Source organism: Natrix helvetica (genome assembly GCF_964273705.1).
Source record: "Natrix helvetica genome assembly, chromosome: 7".
NCBI lineage: Eukaryota > Metazoa > Chordata > Lepidosauria > Squamata > Natricidae > Natrix > Natrix helvetica.
The window spans coordinates 24,707,279-24,718,220 of record NC_138558.1 but is presented as its reverse complement, the minus strand read 5'-3'; the positions used below and the strand labels follow the sequence as shown (position 1 = coordinate 24,718,220).

At 36.4% G+C, this 10,942-nt stretch overlaps 1 protein-coding gene across 2 annotated transcripts in view; it reads right to left on the bottom strand.

The window, feature by feature from the left end:
* Positions 1-231: 231 nt before the first annotated feature.
* SEC24B (SEC24 homolog B, COPII coat complex component) overlaps positions 232-10,942 on the bottom strand; it is a 30,189-nt gene continuing 19,478 nt past the window's right edge. For both annotated transcript variants that reach the window (XM_081959688.1, XM_081959689.1), the window contains 13 exons: positions 9,802-9,920; positions 9,366-9,421; positions 8,628-8,834; positions 6,941-7,064; positions 5,737-5,895; positions 4,642-4,815; positions 4,324-4,434; positions 3,386-3,561; positions 2,853-2,990; positions 2,204-2,308; positions 1,923-2,015; positions 1,486-1,589; positions 232-1,130 (listed from right to left, as the gene is read on the bottom strand). In XM_081959688.1, coding sequence (XP_081815814.1) covers positions 1,016-1,130; positions 1,486-1,589; positions 1,923-2,015; positions 2,204-2,308; positions 2,853-2,990; positions 3,386-3,561; positions 4,324-4,434; positions 4,642-4,815; positions 5,737-5,895; positions 6,941-7,064; positions 8,628-8,834; positions 9,366-9,421; positions 9,802-9,920 — 1,681 coding nt within the window. In that variant the 3' untranslated portion in view covers positions 232-1,015. The remainder of the gene's footprint in view (positions 1,131-1,485; positions 1,590-1,922; positions 2,016-2,203; positions 2,309-2,852; positions 2,991-3,385; positions 3,562-4,323; positions 4,435-4,641; positions 4,816-5,736; positions 5,896-6,940; positions 7,065-8,627; positions 8,835-9,365; positions 9,422-9,801; positions 9,921-10,942) is intronic.

The window sequence follows — 10,942 nt, the reverse complement described above, 5'->3', positions numbered from 1 at the left end:
AGGATCCTAAAATGTTGCAAAAATACCTAAAGTAATCTAAGGCTAAAAGACACTAGCTGCCACTAGTTAGTGTCACAAGCCAATATATCTCTAATCAAAATCCCAACCTGAATTCAATATTCGCACTAGCCTCTTTTCAAGAGGCCTATAAAGTAATAAACCTTTAATACAGCAAGACATCTGGTATTGGTGTTTAAAATGCAGTAATCACATAGAGATAAAAACACATGATCAAGCAAATACTTTTAATTAGCTGATCATAAATAAATCCACATAAGGGACCAATTAAATGAGTTACAAAGTTGCATTTTTCCTATGTGGATTCAGATCTGTTTTAATATGTGCTAGCCAACTCTTATTGTTTAACCGAGATAAGTGGTTTGTAACTGACCTATCAGCACCACGGCCATCAAGCAATTCATACCCCTTTAAAAAAAATTTTTTTTTTTACAAATGTTAACACTTCTGTACATTATACATATTTCTACAATTTTGTAAGTTGTATTAAAATTGTATATATTCTTCACAGAGAAAATGGTTAAGCTTTCAAAAGTGAATTATCTCTTTTACAAACTGATATAAACAACATGGAGCACTGCCTTTTGCCATCTCTGCTGGAGATCATCGGGAAAGGCTGTTAAATGTTGAGATGCTGAGAAAGAGACTCTCTGGTTTTAGATTTCATTAATAAATACTATTCCACACTGCCACATATGACCACCAGCTTGAAATAAGGAGAAACACCATAGTGTTGCACTACTGGAAATGCATATAAAACTAACTGAAAACATACTACTACTATTGTGTCATGTCCATCGTTTTTATAACAAAGCAGAATTGTAAAATTCATCTGGCAATGTGTATTTTGTCCTTTCACAACTGAACGTCTTTGTATATGGATACTAAAGAATCTATGCTTGGTTTTAATCACTTCCAGTGTGGTTCGCTGACAAGGTGACATTTGGATTAAAAAAGTCCATACAGGGATTTTTTTCCTCCTTCTGTTTGTTTCCTCTCACTTACAAATTTGTTGTTGAATGTGAAGCAAAAATTCATAGTAAGAAAATGCAGCCTCTGTCTTGTCTTCAATTAATTGCTGAAGAAAGTCTGTCTTCACTGGGCTTTCATCCCTGAAACATGGAGGAAAAAAAATAAAAATTATCTGCAGGAGTCGATAATTGATAGAAATCAGTTGGGTAAATATTCTGAAACATCCCAGTGCCATTTCAGTCATGCCCACCAACACTTCTCAATTCCTCCCTACTGTTCTCAAGCCCTCATAACAGATGCCTTTCAAATGTACCAACTCAGGAAATATTTGGCCAATAAGCTAATTGATAAACATGCCAAGTCATTACAGATTTAAACAGGGACAGCATTCCTGAATACATTCTTTAAAAAAACCTATTCAAAGGACAGTTTGCCAGAAAACTCCTATTTCATATAAGTGATGTTGCCTTTTGTATGCCATATATGAATACTTACTTAATAACTTGAAGTACTGGGTTTAAAGATTTACTATCCTTCAGCCAAGTTATAAAGGACCTGGTTCGCTCTGAAGAAACATTATCTAATTCTGGAAGCTGTGTCTAGAAAAATACAATGTGATAAAATTAAACACTTATAATATGCTGTTGTATTAGATATTCAAGACAGCATCACATTTTTATTACACTTTCAGAATGTTGTGATAAAAATATAATTTATATTTATTATTTTCATCTTATTTAAATGCTGTCTTTTTATAAACAAAGTTCTGAAAGAACTGTCTATATCATAAATAAGAAAATAAATTATGAAGAGGGGAATCAAAACCAGGCAAGCTCTAATAAGAACTGAGAACTACTTCATTTTCATGCCTGTATGATTCATCTATAGCCTCATCTTGGGAAGTATTAGCTGGATTTAAAATAGGTTCTTACCAGTTTTTGAGGTACTGACAAATAATTTGGATAGCCAAGCACATCTTTAATGAAGTTATTATCACAACTTCTTCCAAGCCAAATGTAGAGGATCTAGAATGTGTTAGAAACAAAGTAATTAAAATATACATTTTTCTTTGATAACATATGAAATCATCAAGATTTTATTGGGATAAAATAATGCTTAAATGTGATTTAAAGACATAATACTATGAGGAGACAAGCACAGGAAACTGCTGTATCAAACAGATGAAACATAATGTTTTAAATGGGCAACTCACCAAGCCACAATCCATAAGAAAAGCTCCTTCCCGTGTCAATTTCTCAGCAGACAATCGCTGAAGAGGGGGCTGGGGTACAACTTTGTCGTTGACGTGTATTGCACCCTAAAATAGGATAATGCAATTAAACTCACAATATAATTCAGTCCCATTGTAATAATTCAGTACTGGGGCAATGAGTGCTCATCCAACGCCCCCCCCCCCCCCAAAGCACAAAATGTTACTTTTTAACCCATGCTGAGCTTTTGTATGGTTGATATTTTTTGTTTTGTGTTTTGCATTGACCAACCTCAGAATACGTTTTAGCTTTGTTTGGCCAATTTCCCACAGGATGAAAGGCTAGTAGCAACAAATGTTTACTTACTTTTGGGGCCCTCAAATAAACAAAAAAAGAAAAAGAGGTAACTTGTTTTGTTTTGTTTGTAACCAATGGTTTGAGTTGTGGTACAAAACACACTAAGTGTCAATGCAAGTCTTTCAAGACTAGGTGAAAAATTACCTAGTTTATTAGTGATACAGTGGAACACAAGAGGTGTATGCAGCTGTCCAAGATGCTCCTAGAATAGGAAGTAGGAAGACCACCTCTATTTAACAGAGATAACAATTATACATTATATATACCCGTATACACGCACACATGCAAATATACCTCATCAGTAAGCTTGTCTATCCTATATAAACCGGGGTAGATTATCTTCATCAAATGAACCAGAGGCTGACTTTTTATTTGGCACATAGCATATATGCGATCATCCAGACGTGTACTTGTACCTGTTCTAAAAGCTTTCTGTAAAAAAAATGAGAAAAGAAAAATATTTGCCTTTTATTGTAGATAGGCTAAGAACATCTAAATGAATAACTACCTGGCAGAAAATTTTTCCACTTAATGGAATATATATATCACAAAAATTTAAATATCTCTTAGCTACTATTATAAAACAGTGTAAACACTGGTTACAAGTACAATATTGATGAGTAGCAATAGTATTTTTATATTTCTTTAGAGATTATGAAAGCTAAGCAAATTGATGCATGTTATTCGTTCTACGTTACAATAAAGCCCACTAAAATTACAAAGATACGGTATTCAACCTATTCATCTGTATAAGTCATCACATTTCTGTAATCAAAACAGATTTTAACATTTACTTTTTTTGAATTGCTGTTTATCAGAGGTTATACCTGTTTAAAAAGAGCCAAAATATACAGTGGGAACAGCCTGAGAGAATATGGAGCAATCAAAGCAGATTGTTGGAGGTTTGATGCTGTTGACATATATGCAGACAGCGAATCTACGACTGCATTGGCTAAAGCATCTCTAGCATCTGACAAACTTGATGAAACAGATCGATCCACAGCTGTAGAAAATGAAGTAGTAGCAAATAATTGTGAAGGAACCATAAAGAGGCAATGAAAGTATACCAATACAATGCATTACTATTCTGCTAGCACATTTTCATTTTTCTAGATAGCTTTGAAGATATTAAACATGCAGTTGATCCAGAATACACTGAACAAGACTAAATTATATTGCGTTAAAGGAAACACACCTCATATCTCATAATTGTCTAAAACTCTTTTAGAGAGAAGATAAAGGACATCTACAATTGATAAATTGTAATTTATTTTTTATCTTAGTAGCTATAAAATAAAATTTGAAGCTATAAGCTCTATATCAACTGAGTATGTTGCCATTAATAATCAGTATGTTGTACTCACGGGATCTGTTTTCTGCATGCATTTATAGTAACAGTGTTATTTACCACACACATCCAAGGTGATAACCATTAATAGCTACTAACTGCAAACTAAATATTAATAGTTATTTTATAATTTAAAGCAGTGGCATTTATTTATTTGTATAATCTATAGCTGCCCACATCAACAAATTTCCATCCCCAGGAATCCCTCTGGAATCCCTGGGTGGTGGAATAAGTTGTACGCACGACTAAGGAATGAAATGAGTTCTATAACTATGCTGGATGTTTACGTCATTTATACTAAATGTTTATCCCATGGCAGGGCAGAAGAAGGGTGCCTTCCCATTGCCTACCCATCTAAATGTATGTATTTTACACTGCAAAAAAAATGTGATATTTGAACATTTATTTGCAACTTACCCATATTAGCTAGGAGGCATATAATTGCCTGTACATCTGCTCCAGCATAAACATCCATCAAGGAAGTCACTACAGGCAAACATAGTGTATGCACCCTAATTCTCCGTTCACCTGTATTAGGATCCAATCACACAGTGATGAATATGCAGTGTTTATTTTTGATCCAATTTTTTAAATATACATTTACTAGTCACATAAAGGCAACATGCCAGCTACTTCAAATCAAAGGGAACATTTTTTCTATGCCATCAGCCTTTAGTTTTGTCTTTTTCTATAGAAAAGATATTAGAAACAATTATGATGCTTCTCTAAGATTACCTTTGCTGGAAGTATACAAAAGTGCTGTTTGAAAACAAACTAGTGATGTATCTGTGAGATTTTCTTCAATGGACATCTGCACTGCAAATCCCGCATCAGGATTTACGTTTGCAAGTGACAACAAATCAGTAGATCGCACAAAAAAGTTACCATGAAAAGTATGAATCGAAAGCCCTAGAAGAAAAAAAGCAAAGTTTCAGTTAATATTCCAGTAACAAAGACTGATGATAAATACACCTACTAGCCTTGGTATATTAACGGAGTTTAATGGTGCTTTCTCTCTCTAGAAAGTATACTGCAGGCTACAACAGCCACATTTGAAGACAGAATATGTACTGGTGGTAGAAAACATTTGGGCCACTTAACACATTTGTTTCCTCTGGCCCTCCCCCCCAACCCACCCCAGGCATGAGAGAAAATAATCTACAAGTTACAGAGACTTGGAACAACAGTGGGGAAAATGGTGCAAAACAGTAAGTGTGGGATTCATCCCCACCCCCAAAAAAATCTCCCTGCAAACTTCATAAACTTTTGCCTTGATTCAAACAACTAAAAATGAAGAAACGTGCTACTTGAAAAAAATAGATAAAATAATGCATGTATTATTTTAAGTCTGAGAAAAATACTATCCCAAATAGTTCATTTAGTAGAAAAACCATCATAATCAAGACAAGGATGCACCAATCTTCATAAGACTTCTTTTGCAGAAGTGATGGAATAACTCTAAACTCTCACAAAAGCATTTGGTTCCAGGTTATGGAATTTATTTGTCTGAGTGACTCCGATTCATTTTTTTAATACACACTCTGAATGATATTTGCATATTCAAACTACCCATTTCCCCCCCAAAATAAGACCGGGTCTTACATTAATTATTCCAAAAGACATTTTAGGGCTTGTTTTCCAGTTAGGCCTTATTTTTTTTGGAAATATGGCATGAAATGCATCTGTCCGGCTGATAATCTCAACTGGGGCTTATTTATGGGGTGGGCTTATATTATGAGCATCCTGAAAAATCATGCTAGGGCTTATTTTTCCAGTTGGGTCTTATTTTTGGGGAAAGACGGTAAATTTATTTCAAAATCCAGATGATACCTTTTGTACATCTTATTCGCATTACAGCTTCAAATCCAATCTTTCGTGTAAAGTATCTTTTAAGATCCTTTTGCAGTTTTTCTGTTTGAACAGGGTTGTGGATATGATGGAAAGATGGATAATAATAGACGCATCCAGCAGAATATTTGGAAATGCAAGCTTTAGGGGAGGATGAAAAAATGGTTAATATCCAGTCAATACAGGCAGGACATATTCTTATTTTTAAAACAAATATTCATCATCTGGAAAATGGAAAATAATAATTTTTAAATATTTATAGGAAGCGCTCCAGCATCTGATGCTGCTCTTAACACTGCAAGCCTTTATCCGAATCAACCCTGGTGATCAATGGAGTGACAGATGTTGCAGCCAGTTCGCCCTCACATCCAGGCTTTAACTGAAGAAAGCCAGGTGAAGATTTTTGATTCAACATATGAAACCACAGATAAGAACTTTTGCAAGGAACAAAATGTATATCAATGGGTCCCATTTTTGTACCATCTCTTAGAGATTTCATAATGCATTTTCCCTGCATAATGCAAATCTGAATTATTGCCATACACATTAGATACCAGCCGTGTGCAGTCTTTGGATCTAAGTGAGGAAGCTGTTCCAAAACTGGAATGGGCTGATTTTATCTACTGCAGGTCCTGAAAGAACCCCAGTTCCAAAGAAAGTTAATCTTTTAAGACACCACTGCGCCAGGTATATAAAGCATGCTCAGTCCAGATCCAAAGTAATCCTTTAATCAATACCTGCTTAACCTGATAGTTGTATCTACATAAAGGAACAATTGTAAAGTACAGTAACAGCTTCGTTTTCTATGTTAGGTGTTTTTCTTCATTCCAATTATTTATGATACTCACTCATACACTGCCTTTTTTCCTAGGAACCCAAAATAGTTTACACAGTAGGGCTTCCTTTATGCATTTCACAACAAGTTTGCAGAATTATTGTATGAGACATATCAGGCATGTGAGACAATCTACCGACACAGTAATCATATAGAAAAAAAACTAATTTAAAAATGAGACAGCATCCCTTTACAGTATTTCAAATGTTTGTGTGAAGTATTAACCACCTTCTTTCAATGCAAACATCTGAGCAAACACGTTTTGGAACTTTATAATTTTTTTTTACAAATTAACACTGAGGGTTCCTCAAAGCGGTAAACTATGAAGTAATGCAAGTTAATAATCCTTACCGAGAGAAGCCAAATCAGAATACTGTGAACTTAAAAGGAACAAATCCACAGCAGTCTGCTGTCCTGAACAATCAAGTGCCAATTTTTTATAAAAATCTGTTGCAGGTCCAAGATGTTGAACAACCTAATGCAACAAAAAAAGTAAGATCATTGATGCAATAGAAAAAAAATTGTTTGTCTAAGCTGTCTGCAAATTAAATGCACTGTTAACAACTGATCATTATGAATATATTTATTAAATTTTAAGGCATGCAACAGCTGAAGCTACATATAAATCTACAGTAATATAACATTATATATAAATAAAATATAACTTGTTATATTTCCTGATTAAAAATTTTACTTTCATCTTTTAATAACTAGAACTTATTAGCGAGATGAGTCCTTCACCGAGTAAATTTCTTTGCGCTTAGGTCTAGCAAAGCAACAATGGAAATTCTTACTAAGGGCTTATTCTTCCCCTGTAATTATCCCAGGTATTAAATACATTACTTATATTACATGATAGTTATTTTAAAAATAAGCTGAAAATTAATAGTTTAGATATTCAACCTACAGCAACAATTGAAGAAGGGAAGATATAGAAACATAAATTATTGTTTTGCTCTCTTATCTGTATTTCTCAAGTTCATATTGCCGCTTATCTCACAGAAAGCGACTATGAGAGGCGAATAATGAAACCTACAATTAAAATATATTACAAAGCCAACTAAAAATAATAAACATGGATAAAACAAGGCTACAAGAAGGGAGAGATTGCATATAATGCAGCTAACAGGTGGACTATTAGCAGGCATCCCTAAACTTGCTGAAAAAAAAATAAGTTTCAAGGGTTTTCCAGATGGCTATAAAGATCAGGGATAACTTCACATTGGGAGGAATTATGTTCCAGAGAGCACGTGTCATGGCAGAAAACAGTCAAATGGAACTCTATGGCAGATGGGACCGACAACATGCCTTTCCATGCCTTTCCTGATGGGATGGGTAGATGCAATCGGGAAGAGGCATTCCCTCAGATAACCTGGCCCATGCCATAAAAAAAGTTTTAAACGTCAAAAGCAGCACTTTGAACTAGACCTGGAAGGAAGCTGGTAACCAGTACAGGAAGTGTAGCATGTGTCCTTCCAGAGGCATTCTTAAATCATCTCTACAGCTGCAGTTTTGCACCAGCTGACTCTTCCCAATGCTCTTCATGGGTAGTCCATATAAAGCGCTTTGCAAAGAAACCAATAGAATTTTCCAGTTCTATATTGAAACCATTCATATACTTTCTGAAAACTTACTTCACCTTCAAAAACCTATGAACACTACGTAACAGCTTCCTCCATGACTTTTTTAAATCTGTTCAAAAGATGTGATTAAATAAATGATGTTATCAGTTTAGACTGGGCTGTATTCCACTAAAATAAGAAGGCAGGGACCACGTTCATAGATTCCAGTGTTTCATCACACATCACATACAGTTTGAACACTCAACATTTGGCTCATTAGAATGAATATGGAGATTCTTAGAATAGAATAGAATAGAATAGAATAACAGAGTTGGAAGGGACCTTTGAGATCTTCTAGTCCAATCCCTGCTTAGGCAGGAAATCCAACATCACCTCAGACAGAATGAGCCTGCCAGCTAATGTTTCTACCAAGCATTTCCAGCCTGTCTAATTAATTCCTTATCTGAAACAAATACCTTGGTGCTTGATCTTTGATTAGGATCTTCCCGAGAGTGTAGGTATCCTGTGCCCACAGAAGGTAACTGTGTTTGAAACACAGATACACGTCCACCAGTTGGAGACATCAGTTTAAAGGCAGCTTGAAGAGCTGGGCCTAATGCACTGTGTGTTTCCCTTGTGTAGGTAAACATATTTGGTAGCGCATTCAGCAAGTCTTGAATTAGCTGGAAAATAAAATGAGCAAGAACGCTGAAATCTTAGCAATACTTTTAAAATTCAATACAAGTCTACATTTCTAAAAAGTCCATTTTCAGCGATGAATCTGATTTTTCTAAATTAAATCCAAGATTCCCAAGAGCATAACACAAACTCAAATGCACACACACGGCCCTGTGGTGCCCCCTCCAGGGTACACTGACCTATCTGTTTAAATTTCATCTGTGCTACACCAGCAACTCTTCCCTTTTCTCTTGCAGCAAAATTATTTTAAATCAAGTTCTGAATTTAGTGTACATCTTGTTTTATTTGATCAAATCTCTTCTGATTCTCTAAACTATACAGAATCATAGAAAACAAAGGAAAAGTGTATATTCTAAGATGAAGATTATAACATGGTTGGAAAGATGCAGTCCTTTTAAGATACCACCTTAGTATCAACACTATATGCTAAATTAATGTAATCAAAAGCAAAGAAGCTACCATGAATATTTTTAGTTTAATAATTATTGTTGTAAATGCTATTGTATTTCTCTTACCTCTTTACTTTCATGTAGATTGACAAGTAGACTATCAGGCATAGGCAGGAAAATATCTATGGAAAAGACATGTTTCACCTTTGATTTCTTACGTTAATATAATATAATTTTAAAAGTATAGTAAAATAGCAAAAATGGTCAGATGCAAATGTAATGCACTTCTGCAACTGAATTACATTTCTCAATGTGCAAAAGAGAACAAATATGTTAATCCTAAACTATCCTAGTCTGTCTTGACCGTTTTTCAAATTAAGTTGCAAACATGAATTGGGAAAAGAAAACACCACTCAATTCCAGTATGATCAAACTAGTATAACTGAAGTAACATTTCCCCCCATAGTTGTAATATTCTGTAACCTTAAAGTGAGCTAACTCATACTGAATTCTGTGTTGCTTTTTCTAACTTTTATTCTTCCAACTGTTCAAATAATCTTACCGTCAATTTCTGAAACAATGAGCATCTGAGGCTGTGATAATCCTTCCTGCAAATTGTAGAACTGAACAGTGCTATCAAATGTTATGAAGCCAATTTTTGTTCTTGTATCTCCAGGCAACCTTTAGTATGAAAATAAAACAAAAGCAAGTATGTTCCTGCAGTACAGAGGTATATTCTAGAGGTTATAACGCTAGTAAATGATTATTGATTTATCTTAGAAAAGAATATGCTCCTAATGAACTATCTAGCACCTTATTAACTATTTTCTGTCATGGACCCAGAATTTATGAATGAAACCTGAACATAGTTGGTTCATAGTTGGTTCTCTCCCCTACCCCCCACCGCTTCTGCTTATTTGGCAATTAGAAAACTAGCTATGTCAAATTGCAGCTAATTGTGGTGGGGTGAAATATGGAAAAAGAAAAGGAGAAGTTTAAGCCTAGTTTTTCATTAAACTTTGGACTGAGCATGCTGCTAAAGAGAGGGGCTGTTTTCTATAGCACAGTCTGACCAAGAGGTCGTTTCACAACCACTGTTCCCTCTAAGGTGCGCGGCTGCGCGGCCGCACAGGTGGCAACAAAACACCGTGCAGCAGTTTCCAACTGCCGCGCAGTGTTTTGTACTGTCACAGGCGCCGGAGGCTGGGGAGGTCCTTTGCAGACGGCTAGAACTGGCCGCCCGCAAAGGACCTCCCCGGACTTGTTTTGGTGAGCGCGGGATAAACCCTCAAAGCCCCTGCCGCTACTGGAATATCTGCTGCCGCCTCGTCCTCCTCTAACAGCACCACATTTGCTGCCCGACGCTGCAGCAGATTTCGTGACAGTGAAAGGTGAAGCCGCCAAAGCTCCCGCTGGCGCCCCCGCCCATGGCAGCGGCGCCTCCCCCTCTGTTTGGAGCACCTGAGCTGAGCCCCACGTTCTGCCCCCCCTCCTCTGCTGTGCTTTTGAGGAGCCATGAGGCCGCGGGAGCCAGTAGGAAGGCGGCGGAGGGCAGCAGGGGAAAAAAAAGCCTCATGGCTTCTCAAAAGCACGGCGGAGGAGAGGGGGGCAGCAGAGGTAATGCGGTGCCAAGCTCAGGTGCTCCGAGTGGAGGGGGATGCGCCGCCGCCACGGGCGGGGGCACCAGCAGGAGCTTTGGCGGC